General features: G+C 36.8%; 1 protein-coding gene across 2 annotated transcripts in view; it reads left to right on the top strand.

The window, feature by feature from the left end:
• CPNE4 (copine 4) overlaps positions 1 to 19,330 on the top strand; it is a 483,892-nt gene that overhangs the window by 333,373 nt on the left and 131,189 nt on the right. For both annotated transcript variants that reach the window (XM_049766524.1, XM_049766523.1), the window contains exons 4-5: positions 11,039 to 11,110; positions 14,563 to 14,637. In XM_049766524.1, coding sequence (XP_049622481.1) covers positions 11,039 to 11,110; positions 14,563 to 14,637 — 147 coding nt within the window. The remainder of the gene's footprint in view (positions 1 to 11,038; positions 11,111 to 14,562; positions 14,638 to 19,330) is intronic.

Genomic DNA, 19,330 nt, shown 5'->3' with positions numbered 1-19,330 from the left:
TCAAAGAATGTGGCACACATTTACATTGATTTTCAAGCAGAACAGGCAGTGGCTGCAAAAATAAGTGTCCTTGGCAGGTCAAATGTGGCTCATGGGCCATAGTGAGAACCCCTGATAATGTATGAATTCCATATTGTCTTGTATCATGATCTTTACTGAAACAATTTTTCTGTGTTCAGGAGTTTACTAGGAAAGAGTTTTACTGGCAGAAGCTTTATGAAGGGCAACCAGAACCCTTTCATCTTTTATTTCACAGGGTTTGATCTGGGCCATTTTCTCCTTTTTCCAAATAGTTTTTTTTTTTTTAATATTTTCTTTCTTCATGAGTGGAGTAGTTCAGGAAGAATTGGCCCCTCCAGGGCTTAGTTAGGATATAGGGGCTGTCAGCCATAGTCAGTGGCTCAGGCCAGAGCAGAGGCACCATTCTTCAATGCTCAAGTGAGTGTACAGACTGTGAAGCCTAATGGTCTGGAGTCAAATCCAACTTCAGCCTTTCTCAAATGATAAGTCTGGAGACAACTTCCTGTCATACTTATGTCTCAGTGTCTTTCTGTGCAGGATGGAAATAATGAGAGAGCACAGGCCATTTAGTAAGGATTAAAAAAGAGCTTCCAGGAAAGGTGATTAGCAGAGCCTTGATACTAAGGGAGGTCTCAGTTCTAAAAACTGGTATTGCTGTGGGGAGAAGCTAGCACTTGACAGGAAGCAGTGACAGTTGTGGGACCAACATAGTTTTAGGAGTGAACTGGGAAGTACAAATATGATGACAGAAAACTCTTGTCCTACATAATCAGTGAAATAAAAATGTCAACTTTTCCATGTGTTTTTTAGTATTTTATTTAATCAAAGGTATGTGTGTGAGAGAGAAAGAGAGTACAGAGGGTTAGTCTTATCAGACATATGGTTTCAAATACGGTTTCAAATTAGATCTCAAAAATAACCTGGCAAACCTGGGGAAAGTAATTTAGTTCCTCTCGGGCCATTGCAAAGACCCCAGTGGAGAAAGCACGTGACTTCCCCAGGACTGAGAATGTCCCACATTCGGGACCTACCGCTCAAGGCTACCTCAGGTATTTGCTCTGTCCAACAGAGTGTGTCACTCTCACTCTGTCATGTGAAACAGCGTGAAGCATAGGCTTTAGGAAAAGAAAATAGCAGCACACAGCATGCACAGAGCTAGCACAGGTCATGAATTTGAGTACTTGCACAGCCAGTGACTTAGCACAGAGCCATAATGCTAAAGAAAGGTCCCCATCAGAGAGCATTCAGGGCCGAACTGTGTGTTTCAGCAGATGGATGAGGGGGTGAGTTTCAATGATTTGGGGTGCTCAGAAAGCTGTAGATTCCTTCTGGGGGAGCTTGGAGATCATCTTTGGATTTCTATGGCTAGAAAAGGACTATTTCTTAAGACCCTTTCCTTTGAAGCATGCCTGCCTTTTTATTCATTGCTTATTAGCTCCTTCAGTCGTTTTTATATTTTCCCACTTCTCCCTGCACCAAATACACTGAATCAGAAAAAAAGAACTAAGGACTTTTGACTTTCAAATACACTTTTATTTAGAGTCACTGGACCAGGCCCTTGCTAAATCCTCTCAACCTCCCAGGGAGGAAGCACACTCCTTAGCCCGATTTATATCTAAGGAAACTAAGACCAAGTAAAGACAGGTAACTTAATGTGTCTGGTTCCTAGATCATGGAATTTGAACTTGACTTTAGGTCTCTTGGCTCCAAACTATTCATGAGCTTTTGCAATTGCTCTTAACACTGGAAATCCATGGGAAATTGTATGTAGTCTCTATTACTGCACAACACTTTAGAGTGGAGCATGCTACTGTAGTTTTTTTTTAATTTCCTTTAAACACCATTATTTATAAACTTGTTTACAATGCAGTTTTAGGAGTGTAGTGTTTTCACCTCTAATTTTAACACTCTATGACCCTTCATCTCTCCACAAGTATATATATAATATATATACTAATATATAAATATACTAAACTAACTTTTTTTTATTAACCCAGTACAAAATTTACTAGGGCGAGGAAGGTTGAGTAGTCGGGTGGGCTTTTATATATCAAAGGCTAGGTGAAAAGAAAAGAGGAAGATGGGGAAACTCCTTTCTTAGTTTCTCCCTTTTCCCTAAGTTATACCACCTCTAACCTCTATTTCAAATTCTTAAGGAGAAAAAAAGAGCTCAAACAGATCATCCAAGATTCTAAAGGTGAATTCTGCAATTGTGGTATAATGATAATAATAGCTGAGTGTCATCTTATATTCTACAATATTGTTTTAATGTACCTCCAATTATCAGCATCCAACTGCCTTAAATAAGATTTCTCTGTATTTGGCTCAGCCAGAAAGGAAGAAATGCTATGATACTATGAACTGAATCTTTATACTATCAATTTGCTAAAAAAAATTAACCAAAAAGTCAAATAATATAATAGCCCACAAACTGATAAAGATTTATTTACAAAAATAAAGATTATTTTTTGGTTTTGAGGTCATACCTGGTGACGCTCAGGGGTTAATTGTGGCTATGCACTCAGAAATCATTCTGGGCTCACTCTGGGCTCAAGAAACCATATGGGATGCTGGGGATTGAACCCAGGTCCACCCTGGATCAGCCACATTCAAGGCAAACGCCCTACCACTTTGCTATCATTTTGGCCCCAAAATGAAGATTTTTTAAAATGATTTCTAATGTGTTCTACAATTAAAAATTTGTAAAATTTTAATTTTTTTCTTCTTTTTATTGAGTAACACAGTTTTCTGAATATGAAATGTAGCATAAAAGACCAATTTTTCTTTGTGCTGTCTCCCAATGTATTGATCATGTGCCTGGCATTTATGAGCTTGGTAATATCAGCAATATTATTAGCATCATTATATAGAAACCAAAGTTAAATGCATACTAAGTGGAAGAACCCAAGTGCAATAAAAAAACAGTTTGGACTCAGTTTCTCCCTTTTTCTTAAGATATAACACCTCTATTTCCAATTCTTAGGGAGAAAAAAAAGAACTCATTCCAATCATCTAAGATTCTAAAGATTTAAACAGAGTAATATATTTCTGTTCATTTTTTTAAGAAATTCTCTTAATGCTGCATACAATTAACATTTCCACCAATAATACAAATGGATTCACGTCTCTGCATCTTCTCCTGCCTTTAGTTCTTTTTGTTTGCTTGTTTGTTTTTGTTTGTGTTCTTTCTGACCACATCTGGCAATGCTCAAAGATTACTACTGACTGCACTCAGGAATTAATCCTGGTGGTTCATGGAGGACTATTTGGATGCAAAGAAATCAAACTTGGGTCAGTGGCATGCAAGACAAGGATCCTACCTGCTTTACTATTTGCTCCAGGTCCATGCCTTCATTTTTTTGTCTTTCAGACAAATACTATCCTTATAGGTATATATTTTCAGTGTCTCTTATATAAATTTGAAGAGATGTGTATTTTAAGAGATAGTTGTCAACTTAAAATTAATTTGTTTGATATTTGAAGGGGGATGGGTTTGGGGGCCACACCCAACATCACTCAAGGGTTACTTAGGGCTCTGTGCTCAGAAATTACTCTTGGTAGGCTTTGGAGATCTTAGGGAATGCCAGATTTTGAACCTGGGTTGGCCTCATGCAAGGCAAGAGCCCTACCTGCTGTGTTATTGCTCCAGTTCCAATTTGTTTGGTATTTTGATATGTATTTTAATTTTATTAATTTTTATACAGTTTGCATATTAACAATTTGTCAGATTGACTTGCAAAGATTTTCTTTTCTACAGTTAAACAAGTATTCTACTGAATTCAAGAAGAAAATGATATTTTTATGATTAATCTTTTTACTGTGCAGACATTTTTAATTAGACATACTCCTGGTTGTTTATTTTTTCTTTTTCCCCTCATTGCTATTAGAGGGACGTCCCCTACACATCTTTAAGACTGGTGTCAAGGACATTATCATGTACTGTCTTTTATACTTTTAAGATTTCAGGTGTTACACTCAAATCCTTAATCCATTTTGAATTAAAGTTTTGTGTCTGGTGTTGTTGGTCTAGATTTTTTCCTTCTCCACCCCAGGGGCTAGTAATATTTCATTGCTAACCTTAACTGAAGACAACTCAGCCTGTAGAGGTTGTGGTTAAAAAGTTGCCCTGCTGCCTTTGTTTGACAAATGCTTTCTCTTGGGAATGGGGTGTTTGGAGATCTAGCTTTTTTCCTTCCTAATTGATGCTTGATATGACTGGGGGTAGGGAAGTGGCTTGCCTCTGACTAATCAGTCAGGTCATTTGTGATGATGGGGGCTTATCTCCACTATCAGCACCAAAGGTGGATAATTAATACATCAGGGACCCTTAAATCCCTCTCTGAAGCTCTCCTTCAATTCTCTCCCTTGCTAAAGAAGTCAAGTGAAGGGTGAAGCTTGTAATTATAAAGTAATTAGAACCCTGCTTAATAGAAATCCTAAAACAGGAAGCCCAGACCAGTAGATTACCCATTGCTCCTGTCATTCTGAATCATTCTCCCTAGAGAGGTCCCTTTATAGTTCCTCACTAGGGACTAAGGACTAGGTTGATTTTATACAAAATTCACACACACACACACACACACACACACACACACACACACACACACACAGAGTTGCCCTTCTGACTGGCTGAGAAAGTTTCGGCATTGTATTAGCTCTACAATGTTTCCCATTAATAAAAGTCTAAATCAGTAGAACAGATTAATGTAAAGGCTCCTTTCTAGAAAATTTTAAACTCTGATCATATAGTAGGGAAACAGTCTCCATGCAACTCTAGCTCAGTGTGTCTCTATCTTAATATGCATACAAATACCTGGGGATCTTGTGAAATTCAGTAATTCTCAGATTCTTGTATTCTAGCAAATTCTTGGCCATTTCCTTCTTGGTGCTATAGGAGCCAGATAAAGAAAGCACAACATAAGGAGCTAAAGAAAGTTCTTCTCTATTGCACAGTTATTTTTCTCTGACTTTTGATTGTAGCAGTTACTCTAGGCTTCCCATGTAAATCTTGGGAAGAGCACTGGTCACATTCCAAATCTAAAAGAGAGGCAATGGCATATAATGGGTTAGGGGACTATTCATTTATCATTCCATGATAAAGAATGACTATAGTTCGCTGATTGGGAGGGTTATTTTAGATAGAGCAAACCATATAAGAAGGATAGCTCTTGAAGATTTTTTTTTTAGTTCTCTAAACACTATTTTTTTGAGAAATTTTTATTTTTATTTTTACCGCAGTGGATTAAAAATCTTTCACAGTAATATTTTAGGTACATAGTGACACTGAATCAGGGGCATTCCCACCACCAATGTTGTCCTCCTTTGCCCTTGTTCCCAAGCATGCATTCCATGCATCCTCTTCCTTTGCTCCCCAGGCTGCTAGTATAAGAAGTCCCCTCTGGGTCTAGCTTCTAAATACTAATTTTAAAGTTTGGTAGGGCATACAAAAGGTTGAAACTCTGAGGTAATTCTGTTACAATGAGATAGTGAGGCAATAGGTATCAAGGGTATAATGTGTTTCATTAAATCAAAACTCAGCCCTTTCTTTCATAAAAGCAATTTGATTGCTTTTAGGGTCTACCCCAGTCATGCAAATAAGTCTTTACTTTTTTTTTTAATTTTTATTTTTAATTATGAGAACAAGGGTACAAAGAAAGAGGGCAAGGTAAAGTTACAGTGGAAGGACAATCACCCATAACATAATTCTCAGAAGTCCCCTTGCTGATATTTTAACTTTGAAATTTCAGCCAAAGAACATTAAGATAAATAAGACAGAATCTATGTACAATTACTTTGTCCCTCAAGTCCCCAGGTTGTAACACATTATAATATTTCTTAACAGCACACAAGGCAATCTAAAGCCATAAAACTTACGTAACTCCTTAAACATTACAGGCATAGTATTTTCTTACATTTCCATATACATGCATATTAGCTTAAGTTAACCTCAAATTTTGAGTTCTTTTTAAGGATTAGAGTCAAAGGAGCACAGTAAAAATGGTGTTAGAGTGGCAATTGTTGTTTGCATAGGCCCACCAAAATATGAGGGACATGGAAAGAAATAACCTTGGCCTAAGTACAAAGAGACCAGACCCCTGAAGTTTCCTGGCACAAGACCAAGTCTAGGCTCCAGGCAAGCTAGATCGTCCAATCCAAGACATTGTCTGTTGTGCCAACACACTTTTATTTTTCATACAGTCTCTGTTGTTGGTATCATGTTTCTGTATTAAAGATCCTGGAATCTGCATATCTTACATTGAAGTCAGGATGTGGAGCATCCTCTCCTTTCCACTTGCACCACTGCTCCAACCCCTGTGTGCTCACCTTTTAAAGAAAGAATATTCTTCATGCTTTGGAGATGATCACATCTAGTGAATTGCAATGAGATTATAAAGTATTGTAGGTATATTTCTAATCTATGACCCACTGTAGCCTCAGAAAGGCACTGACCCCTAGAATGTGCTCAATAGATGGTTGATGTAGTCAGAGAAATTCACAATAATTTTCAAAAGTCACATGAATGTATTTTCAGTAACAGGATTTATGTGAATAATAACACTTATGTCCTCAAAATGACAGTTTGAAAGACATTGAAAGAAAGCTCCTTTGAATATTACTTGTTAAAATATTGGCCAAATGATTTTCCCACTAACTTTATTCCCATTCATCTAAATCAAACTGCAGACTTTCTGGAAAACGGAGGCTCTTTGCTGATAGAAGAGTAGTATCCACTTCATAGAGGATAAGGCATTCCCACTGCTATTAATGTGCAAATGCAGATTAGGAATTTAATAGTAGTGTTATTTCATTGGTCTGACTTTGCTAGAGAGGGTGTTTTCAACATGTTTCCTTTCTCTTCACATCACCCTTTCAGCACAGCTGTGACCCCACTATGAGGTGAAAAGAATCAAATTAGAGGACTTCTGTCAAGTGCATCCCCTTTGGCTTGATGCCAGACAAAGCTGGCTATTTGTTAACCTCAAGTGTCCACTGGGACCAGGGTGAGTCCTTTTCACCCCAACTTTCTCATCCTCTGACAAGAGGCTTTTTGAGCCTGTTGAGCCTTTTTTTTTTGAGCCACAAATCTACCCTTTGTGACTGTTTCAACTGCCACAAAATGGACCTAAGAAGTGGCATTGGCAATAAGTGGGACTTTTTCTATAGATCACTGCTTCAGCTGAGCATCCCTGACCTTTGCCTGACAGCCATCCAAAAGGTGATGCCAATCGTAGATTATTGTTTATGCAATTATTAGACCAAAAGGATTGAAGCCCTAATAGCTATTACTTTTTAAAGATAATATTGAATCCTGGAGGTAAAACAAATTTGCTTGATTACCAGTTTTACTAATAGTTCTATCCAAGGACTAATAACCATAATATATGAGTTGACCACTCAAAATATAAGCCTCATTCAATTTCTTATTTCCTTCAGGTGTTGGTTTGTCTCTATTCTACATTTTATGGCCCAATTTACTTAAACATTTTCCTCTGTGCCTCCTCCTCTCTCCTGCCTACTCAGTCCGTTTCTTTATTCCAGCCTGAATTAATGATCTCTAATTCAAATTTATTTTTCTCTATTACTCATGTTCCTTATTTCACTTACTAGCACAAACATCAGATTCAGTGATACCTTTAAGATTCTTCCATTCTCCCTACATTTGATTTTTTCCCAAATTCTAGCTCTTTTCTACCCATCTTCTAAATTCAACCTTTCTCTCCATGCTCATGATCAATAACACTTCTTGCCAGCATTATTTTAAGAGATAAACTTTTAAATGTTCTCATTTAAATATTTTCCAACATTATAACAATATAAAATAAAACATTATAAATTTCTTTGTTTTGGGGGAACACACCTAGCGTTGCTCAGGGAGTTATTCCTGTCTCTATGCTCAAGAATCACTCCTGCTCACCTCATGAAGCTCACCGCAAACAGGGATAAGTTTAGTTAGAGAAATAACTACGTTTTGAACTATCCTAATAATGAGAATGTATGAGGGAAATAGAAAGCCTGTCTAGAGTACAGGCAGGGGTTGGGTGGGGAGGAGGGAGATTTTGGGCATTGGTGATGGAAATGTTACACTGGTGATGGGTGGTGTTCTTTACATGAATGAAACCCAAATACAATCATGTATGTAATAAAGTTGGTTAAATTAAAAAAAAAGAATCACTCCTGGCAGCCTTGGAGACCATATGGGATTCTGGGCATCGAACTTGGGATTCTGGGCATCGAACTTGGGATTCTGGGCATCAAACCTCATGCAAGGCAAGTGCCCTACCCTACTGTGATATCTCACCAGCCCAGATTTTAATTTTTTTAAATAAGCACCATGACCTACAAATTTATTGACAATAGAGCCAAGTGATCTATTTTTATTATTCCCTCTAATAGCCCATGCATTTCTACTAACTGATGAGCTATTTTATTCATGTAATTCAATTTATTCTTATCTTCCTATCTAGAAAATAAGCTCTGTGAATTCAGGAATTATATCTGAGTTTGCTTTCCAGTCTGTTCTTTGATCCTACCACCAAATCTGGCATGTAATGAGGGTACATGCGTATTTGTGGGATAAACTAAATATTTCCCATAATCTATTTGAATGTGGTTTCTTATTGCTTTCACTGTCAGCAATGTTATTACCACCACTTAGCTCTGAGATCTGGGGTCACTCATAGCTGGGCTCATAGATGTGATGTTGAAGCTGAACCTGAATTAGCTACCTACTGTACTAGCTCTTTGATCACAGGTAATTTTTATTTAGAATTACTCCTTCCTTATTCTATGATAGCTGACTGAACATCAGAATCTGATGTCTGCTTAGCTTCAGGTAGTTGTCTGGCTGTTCTGCATTTAAAACTGACATACTTTTTGCATTTTAAAATAGAGAGAAGAATATATGAGGATTTCAGAGTGGCTTTGCCTCCCTGCTTTCTGAGTATTCTCATTCTCTTTCTCTCTGTATTGTGTGTATTAAATGGCCCATAAATATTGAGAATCTCATAACTTGGCATCCCCCTAATACAAACATTGATTATCTCATGGTTTCTGTGCATAAAGAATTGGAGACTATATGGTTGGGATCAGATCCCACACAAGGTGTGCAATTTTCTCAATGTTCATCTTGAACAGTACCTATTTACAAGTTCACTTATATATATGATTCCTGGTGGGCCTGTTATTCTCAATGATTAAAAGTTGGGCTTGGAGCTTCCAAATATGGACGCTTTCTTTCTCCAGAATATACAGGCTCTGAGAGAGAGAGAGACAGAGAGAGAGAGAGAGACAGAGACAGAGACAGAGAGACAGAGAGACAGAGAGACAGAGAGAAAGAGAGAGAGAAAGAGAGACAGACAGACAGACAGAGAGACAGAGACAGAGACAGACAGAGACAGAGAGAGACAGAGAGAAAATGAGAGATGATAAACAAGAAAAAATCCAGAATCATTTTGTAACCCAGTCCCTTTAGTGGCCCCATACTTCATAAGTAGGAGGTCACAGGGACCAATCAACCTTCAGGTATTTGAGAATTATGCAATAGCTTGGAGACACAGAGGTCACTGGGATCATCAGATAGAAGTAATCCAACACAAAGAATGACTCTCTTCTTCTGAAAACAGGCAGATTCTAGATTTTTTTAAGCAATGAGGAATCCTGTGTTACATACTCATCAGGACCTCAACTCCTTGCCAAACTTAGCATTGGAAAAAAGGGTAGGGGGGAAGAGGGAGGTTGAGCAGGTTCTGCTAAGAATAGCTCCCAAGATTATTATGATTTGAGCTGTTTTTTGCACATTGTGCGTTGACACTGAATCATGGAGAGGACCTCAATTACTCCTATTGGCTTGCCTAAGCATCAATTTCCTGATGACTTACATTATAGTTTCCTAATGAATAAATTAAAAATAGAACTCAAGAGCTTATAGATACAGAAGGAATATATTTAGACTTGGAGTTTTTTTTTCTTCCTATACTTTGCACAAAGCTTTTAGTATTAAATTGATATCATTCTGAAACTTACTTTACCATAATTTACATACTCATTAGTTTTTAATCTTATTTTGATACAAATGCGCAAAGAATTAAATGACCTCAAAGTTAACTGCATTATCTGGAAATCCTAATGTGCTCTTGCTTACATCACAAACGTTATGAGTAAAGAAACAAACAAAAAAAGAGTAAAGAAACATGGGAAGAATATGTTTGTATGTAAAGAAAATGTATCACATAGTTGACACAGTTGACCATATTACATTTGTTTCCAAGTAAGTGAAAAAAAAGATGTTGAAAAACTGAAAATAAAATAAATGGAGGAAAAGTAAACAAGAAAAAATAAAAAGTAGAGTAGCAAGCACATTTGTTAAAATTACTGTATCTCCAATGAAGTCATTAATACAGTGGTAGAAGCTTTACTAAGCACTTGTTAAATGTCCATTCTGTTGAACTGGGGTGTTCTTTTAGAGATGATAGCATCAAACAAATGAAGTTGTTCAGAAATACAAAACACTATTACTGACACTATGACTATTAGGGGCATGTACTCAACTGGCAGGCCACCTGGAAGAAGAAAGATACGGGGTAAAGGTGCCCACACTTGCTCCAAAAAGCCCTATGCTATCAGCCCCCAAACTAGAAGGCCTAAAGTTTTGTCAGATTGGCATCCCCTGAAGGGAGTTGTGGGGTTCGTGATGAGACAGGGCTATCAGGGAAATGGTGATTCTGGGTGATGGAGGCAGTAAGCATGGCTTTGGTAGTCTTGGCTCACCTTCTCCTTCGGAGATGACCAGCTTTCTGCTGCTTACATCTCGTTTTATATAAGGGAATCTATAAGCCTGTCCTGGTTTGAACGTGGCAACTTCTGGGAAAAATATATGTTAAGGAGAGATTTATGAAAAATAAACAGATGTGAATTTTTTGTCATGTCTTTATATAAAACAAAGAACACAGACTTTAGTAGAGAAAAAGTAGACTTGTTATGTGACTCCTACACCTGTCTCTTGTTTACGTTTGTGCAGATCGTTTCCCAGAGGAAGCTATCCAAATCCTTGTTGAAGCATGGGAACACAGCAGGGAAATCCTCCATCACGGTGAGTCCTCCCCAAGCAGCATGTGCTCTGGAATAGTTAACATTGTATACTTGCAAAGCAGACTCTAGCTATTGGGCGTTCATGCACACAACTACTCAACGATTTGACTTGATCCTTTCTTTTTCTCTTTCTCCATCTTGCCAAGACAATTTTGAACCTTCCACCTCACTTGGAAACTGAGATCATTTATTTTTATGGATTACTCCTGTAGTGGAGGAGAAGATAGAAATGGAATTGTAAACACGATAAACATATGAAATTACCCGTTTCCAATTCAGCAATGCCATTAGATTTTGCTTTACATGGTTTTGATCATTCAAAACTTGCTTTAAAAATTTTGGTCCAGGGGCCAGAGAGATATTATAATGTGCATGTCACTTGCCTAGCAAGCAGGTGACCTGGGTTCAATCCCTGGCATCGAAACCCACCAGGAGTAATTCCTGAGTGAAAAAACAGGAGGAACCCCTGAGAACTGTCAGGTATGACACACACACACACACACACACACACACACACACACACACACACACACACACAAACCAAAAACATTTGGTCTAAACTGAAGAGATAGCTCAAAGGGATGAGTAACTGTTTTGCATGCAGGAGGCCATGGTTTATTCCCTGTATCAAATGAGCCCCCCAACACCACAGGGAGAGAACACTAAGCATTGTATTCAGAGTAATCTCAGCATTACTGGATGTGGCACAAAAAACCAAACCAAACCAAAACAAAACAAACGTTTGGTTTTAGGTTTTGTTTGTTACTAAGGAACACCTGACCTCACATTTACTGAGTCTCTTTTAAATAATAATTTGAGATTATGATATCATTTTGATAATGATTATTTAAACAGATATAAAATTATTCACATTTAGTGAAAGAAAAACTCATCCTTAGTCACCCTGTATACTTGAGTTCAATACTGTATGAGTTCAGTACTTATATGTGCCTAGCAGTTAATATACTGTCCTGTCGCACATTTTTGCCATTGCAAAATACTCTTTAGGATAATGCTCGAAGTATTTCTAACTAAAATCTTAATGCTTTTCGTAGAATGCCAGAATTTGAAACCTAGATATCTTGTATCAGAAACCCCCAGAAAGTCAGAAAAAAAATGATTCAAGCATTAACCATTTAGCTGTTTGAATTTCTCATCCTCTAAACACAATGTAGAAAAAAATTACAGAGAATCTGAATTGCTAGGGAGTTAAGGGAGCAGATTGCCAAGAGCATGCTTTATGCATTCCTTTGAACATTCTCTTTTAACTTGAAAGTGACTAATTTTTTTAAAAAAAAATTTAATTTTAATGTAGACTGAATAGTGAATGCCCTGGCTATTCTCCCAAGAACTTACATGAGTTTGTTGCTTTTTGAATTTTTTAAATGACATATTCATGTAAAAACTTTTTCTTGGTTGCCATGTTCAATCATGAAAATGCTTCAAAAGATTATTGTAGATACCATTGAGATTCTGAAAAGCCATAAACCCAATCAAATCATCAACCCTGAAAAGACATAAAAAGAATCCAAAAGTTCATCCATGTTTTTTTCTCAGGACAATCTTGCCCTCTCACCTTGCCCTCTTTTCTTTAAGAAATATTGAATACTTTCTTCCTCTATACATTCCGGAAATATTTCATCTCCCTTCTTACTTTACATAGTTGGTATTATTTTGTCTTAGGATCAAAATATTGGCTTCATTAACTTATATAAAATGCTTAAATGTATTAAAATATGCTAGGTTTTTGCAGAGATAATAGATTTATAAACTTTCCTAAATTGTCTGTGAACACAAAAAATGTTCAAACTGACTTCTCAATGAACTATCAGCAACATTATGATAGCTTGGGACAAAAGAGGAATAAATGTCAATTATAAGTAACATGGCTCCTGGTTTATATATTCAATATTACTTAAGTTTTAAATGTATATCTAGACTTGGATTCATTCTCCTTAGTTACACGTTTGGAGGGTCTTTCCTTCTTAGGCAAGTTTTTGTGTTAATATTATGTGTAAAAATAACTGATATTTATAGAGGTTATTAGTGTATATATGCAGAATAGATTAACCTAATTCCTGATGATAATGCTGATCTCAAAGACAATGAAGATAAAGTCAAATAAAACTTAGTATTCTAAGGCTGGAAAGATAGCACAGCGATAGAGCATTTTCTTTGCACTCAGCCTATCCATGAAGGACAGTGGTTCAAATTTTGGCATCCCATATTGTTCCCCAAGACTGCCAGGAGGGATTTCTGAGTGCAGAGCCAGGAGTAATCCCTGAGCACCACAGGATGTGGCCCCCAAAACAGAAACAAAAATAGAAGCTTAGTACTTAGTATTCTGACATAACCAGTTTGATATGGTTGTCCACAGGCAGGTTAAAAGTACTAACACTATTTATAAATAGTTTGGTATATAGAAATAGTTTTTCTTCACCTGGAGCTTAGATTTATGTAGTTGATTTTCTATTAAATCTTCCCATGACCTTCTGCTTTGAGGTTTAGAGAAACATTGACTATTAATTAGTGGAAAATGACTTACTATAGAAACTTCTTAGATAATATTGTCTCTTCACATACTACAATTGGTTGGGATCATGTTCTCTCTCTAATCTCCTCTCTTTACTTTCTCTTTTTCTTTCTTTTTCCCTCCTTCTCTCTCAACCCCACCCCATCTTTTTTCTCTTCTTTCTCCTCTTTATTCCTTCATCTCTGAAAGCTTGGGAACAATTCTTTTTTTTTTTTTTTTTGGTTTTGGCTTTATGGGCCACACCCGTTTGATGCTCAGGGGTTACTCCTGGCTAAGTGCTCAGAAATTGCCCCTGGCTTGGGGGAACCATATGGGACGCCGGGGGATCGAACCGCGGTCCTGATCCTTGGCTAGCGCTTGCAAGGCAGACACCTTACCTCTAGCGCCACCTCGCCGGCCCCGGAACAATTCTTTTTGATGAATGAGAATTCAAACTTTTTTGAATGACTATATAACTACCTGTAAAGGACACAGAGAGTCATTTTATTCCCCATACATTTGTTGACTTTTTATCTGACTCTAAAGCAGTAATGATATATTACTGCTTTCTTTCCTTATAACTTCCCAAAGAAAAAATATCTGTAATTATTTTTGAAAGTGCCATTCAGTTATGTATGTGATTTTATAAAAGACGTTCTCTGTGGTTGCTATTTTATATATCTAGCTTATGCCCCACTTCCCAAGTTTTTTTATGATTTGCATATATGAAATGTAGAGAATGTATTTATTATCTATTCTAGGGAATTTCCATACACACTTGTAAGTGTTATAAATAGTAGCTATTGCCATATTACAGAAATGCCTTGCTCTGTATCAGTTATTCTAAATTTTTAGGATAAATATCATCTAATTTTTTATGAATTTCTTGGCCAAGTAAATCAACAACGACCACCACTGATATTTGTTTTTTTTTTCTTCAGGTAATTGCTGAGGAATTATCTGGCAATGATGATTATGTTGAACTTGCATTCAATGCAAGGAAATTGGATGACAAGGTAAAGTATTTGGCATTGACCTTGTTGAAGAAAGTAATAAAGCTAGCACTCAGTTTAATTAGACTTTCCCCTAAAGCTACACTTTTCCTTTCGACCAACATTATTAAATAGATCAAAGATTTCAGAGAGAGCTGCAGAATAAGACCACCTCACCCCCAATTTAGAAGCAATTGGTGAGAAAAGATAAGGGCAGTAATTAAAACACATTTTATGATACTAAGATTTCATTTGTTCCCTACTGCCACAGGTTATCTGTGCACAGATAAAGTAATTTAACCACATCACTAGAGATATTTCCAAAGAGATGATGTTAAAGGAAAGAAAAGTGACACTTATATTGATGAAGTACAGGGTGAAGAGATTTACTTGCATTATCACTTTCAACCATTTCTTTTTACATGTAATAGGGTTTATTTACTATTTTACAGAGAGGGAGACAGATTCAAAGATGAATTAACTTGTCAAGCATTAGTCTTAATGTTACACCGAATCCTCTGATAAATACACATCAAGACAGGGTTAAGTATGCAAGGTCTTATTAAAAGAAATGTCTTTTGATGGTGCCATGGAACTTTCCAGTCAGTTGTAGATGATTATATCACATCTCTGTAGCTATATAGATCATTTTATTTGTGTAGGTCATAGGACGAAGACTAGGAGAGAGCTTTTTTTTTTTTTTTACAGTTCTAGAAGTTCTGTTCCATCCCTGTTTTTTGTAATCAGTCTTCCATCGTTAGTGGTTTTGATTTTTGCTCAGATCCTAGGATAGAGTCTTTCAGTATGGTTTCAGAAGTTCTGCTCAGTTGCAATTGCCAAAGTCAGACCTCTGAAATTAGAGATCTTGGTTTTTGGAACCAAGTTTCCCTTCAACAGATGAATGGCTAAAGAAACTGTGGTACATATACACAATGGAATATTATGCAGCCATCAGGAGAGACAAAGTCATGAAATTTTCCTATGCATGGATGTACGTGGAATCTATTATGCTGAGTGAAATAAGCCAGAGGGAGAAAGATAGATGCAGAATAGTCTCCTTCATCTATGGGTTTTAAGAAAAATGAAAGAAAAGTTTACAATAATTCCCAGAGACAAAAGAGAAGAGGGCTGGAAGGTCCTTCTCACAACATGAAGCTCACCAAAAAGAGTGATGAGTGCAGTTAGAGAAATAACTACATTGTGAACTATCATAACAATGTGAATGAATGAGGGAAATAGAAAGCCTGTCTCAAGTACAGATGGGGATGGGATGGGGAGAGGGAGATTTGGGACTCGGGTGATGGGAATGTTGAACTGGTGAAGGGGGTTGTTCTTTACATGACTGAAACCCAGCTACAATAGTATTTGTAATCAAGATGTTTAAATAAAGCTATTAATTAAAAAAAGATATTGGTTTTTGTACAAATCCTAGGCTGAAGCCTCAGCTAGGATCTTTCTCATTGGACCCTCAATAGGTTCTGCCCAGTCCATGTTTGTCAAGGTCAGTCTTCTGTAGTTAGTGATTTTGGTTTTTGCATAGAGCAAAGGATGTCATGTCTCCTGATTACATCAGACCAGTTGGTGATGAGATAGGCCAACCCTCTCTTAGATCAAGTTGTTGCCAATTCCTTATGTCAGGGTGCCATATCAAAACTGTTGTGAGTGGGTGCTAGAGCGGTATTAGGAATTTCCCAGAGTTGTTCCCATGGCAGTATGCTTTAAGGGGAAGAAACCCTGTATCTCTTTAAGCCAAGGGTATTCCCGTTCTAATTTCCTCAATATTTATGGTGCCTATGCAAAAAAAAAAAATAAAGGAACACAAAGCCTTCTAAATAGTTGCTGGTTTTGTTTTGTTGTTGTTGTTTTTGACTCTGCTTTTTTTACTCATTTTTCTTTCTTTTCCTTTTTTTTGGGTTTGTTCTTTTTTTGTTCTTTTTGTACTTTTGTTACTACTGCCCTATTGTTTTTTGTTTGGTTTGTTTGTTTTTGAGTTTTGGGGGGTTTTTGTTTTGTTTGTTTTGATTACTTTGGTTACCCTTTTCTTCTTTTTTTCCCCTTTCTCCTTCTAAAGGGAAAGTTATAATGCCTAAACGGACCCCTCCTAGTTTCTTATTTTTTTCCCTTTTGCTTTTGTTTTTGTTTGTGTTTTTGTTTTCTTCTCACTTGCCTTTCCTTATATCTCCAACATAACCACAATTCTGGAATTATCTTATTTAGCCTCACAATTTGAGGGGAGAAAATGGATAGTACCAAGAAGTCAAATTGAATAAATATTTAGTGGAAATAAAAAATGATCAGGCTTGAACGCCAAATCTATAGTCAATGACAACAGAATCGATACCGAATTTACAATAAGCTGTACAAGTGGGGAATAGTTACACTATCACTATGAGGGTAAGGAGGGAGATATGGAATGCATGCTAGGAACAGAGGTGGAGAGAAGACAATACTAGGGGGTGGTAAAAATGCCCCTCATTCATTGTCACTATATGCCTTAAATATTCTGTGAAACAACTGTAATTCATTTTGACCACAATAAAAATGAAAAATAAAATAAATGTCTTATAGGGACTATAGGAAGGAAACCTGTGAGAGTTGATAGACCATGATACAAGTCTGACCCAAATCATGAGGGGAAAAAGCTAAATGGCAGTGTCCTAGCATGCCATGTACTCCAAGGAAGATTTGGAAAGATTATGAAGAACTTTTTGAGCTAAAAATCAACCTGCTAGCTTTTCCCATGTTACCAAGCCTGCCTAAATATCCACGCTCAGTCACTAACAGAGAATAGCCTTTAAGAAACTTGACCTCTATGCAAATGCAGGATGGATTTTAGAGCCCAGCAGTTGGATCACTTTTAAAGCCTTGCTGAGAAGGCAGCTGAATATTATCTCAGAGTCCCATCGATGACAAGGAGGTGATAAGACAGAAATCAGGTTCATGCCAGTCTTGTTTTCACCTATATTCTATCTCATAACTTCTATTTGGTCACAGGCCATGTTAGTCTTATAGATTCAAAGGAAGTTTTATAATCTCCACTCCCTTAAGAAAGCTGTCATCCCCACTGGAGAATCTATTTTCTGAGGACAAAACAAAAATAGGGAATATAATGATATAGAACCAATTCTTCCAATATTTACTAGCATTCAACTGAAAAAGATAAAAGTAATGTCTCAAGTAACTACCTAAAGTTATATGCAGAAACTTATAAACTGACACATCTTGTTCACATTTTACCGATAAAAATACTCAGTCTGTTTGTTCATTTGGTACTTCCGTATTTTATTTATTCACTTATTCAACCATCCATCATTTATTTGTCAAATTTCTTCTGTTTCATGCATGAGATGGTGGAGAAAATTTGGCTTTAAAGCACCCTTAAACCTTAACAATTTAGAATGCACCATTCTACCTAAATATATGAAATATACACTTAAACAGTGATATTTTAGGTCTCAGAGGGTGTGATAAATGTCACACAACCATAGTTTTCTAAAAAGTGTCAATGTATTTTACTAGGGGACTCAGGAAAGACTTTTTCTTATGAACAAACTGTTTTTGAATTTTTTTAAATGTCTTGAGTAGATTCACAAACCTTTGCCTTTTAACAGCATTGTGAGCAAGGTGCTAGAAATTAAAATGTATGCTGATATCAGTTGGGTGTAAGCTTTTAACTCTCACTTTCTTCTAACTTATATTCTTTCTTTTCCATTATCACCCCCAAGTTCTAGAATAATTCGCCAAACTCCTTGTTATTATCTTCCCTGCTGCCATTAGAAGCCATTGGGGTCAGTGTGTAGCAATTTTAAGCTACTCACTTAATGTCTTATAATGGCTTATTTCCACTTACTAGTCTCTTAAGTACCACTAATTTTTCCTCCTACTGACTTATGTTACTCTGTGAGGGAATTTGGGGTTTAGTTAGCTGGTCCATTGACTCTAAGGTGTTTGAACAGTTTCCCTTCACTTAATTGAGCATTTAAACTGCAAGAATAAGTCATTGTGTAAGCCAAATTACAACTTACTACACTACTGTTATAAATAATAAAATTTTCCATTTATGTGATCTAAAAATAAAGGATTCTAGAGGATCATCCCCACCCTTTCCAGCCTAATCTTCCAGAGTACTTGGGGACTGCTGAATCTTGCACCTGTACTCACCATGTCACTCATCATATGGTGGTATCTGAACTATTTTTAGTACTCTAGAAAGGATCAGACTATATTCAGGATAAAACAGAGACTTGGTTTCATTTGAACTGGAAGAGAAATTGTCTCTGGTTTTAAAAAAATAAGGGCAAAGTTGTAGAATCATGAACAAGATGATACCCTAAAATCATCTAATACAAACTCTTTCTTTCTTAATGTTATTGAGATCAATGTGAATTACAAGTCTTCCACAGTTGTATTTCAGTTCATATTGACAGTTCATATTGACAGTGAATTAGGGTCATTCCCATCACCAGTATTGACTCCCCTCCACCATAGTTCCCAGCATGCCATACCTCCACCCTTAGCCCCCTTAACTGCTAGTGTAACAGGTCCCTTTTGTGTATAGCTTGTTATAGTTTGGGTCTCTTGATTATTTTGTCATTGACTTTGGTTTGGGTATTTAGGTCTGACTATTTTTTTATTTCCACTCAATATTCCTGAGACCACTTGGCCCCTGGGTCCCATCCATGGTTTTTTTTTTCTCAATTTGCAGGAAGACATAGAA

The sequence above is a fragment of the Suncus etruscus genome, chromosome 20 (assembly GCF_024139225.1).
Source record: "Suncus etruscus isolate mSunEtr1 chromosome 20, mSunEtr1.pri.cur, whole genome shotgun sequence".
Lineage (NCBI taxonomy): Eukaryota > Metazoa > Chordata > Mammalia > Eulipotyphla > Soricidae > Suncus > Suncus etruscus.
The sequence above is the reverse complement of the archived record's forward strand: the minus strand, read 5'-3'. Positions and strand labels throughout refer to the sequence as shown.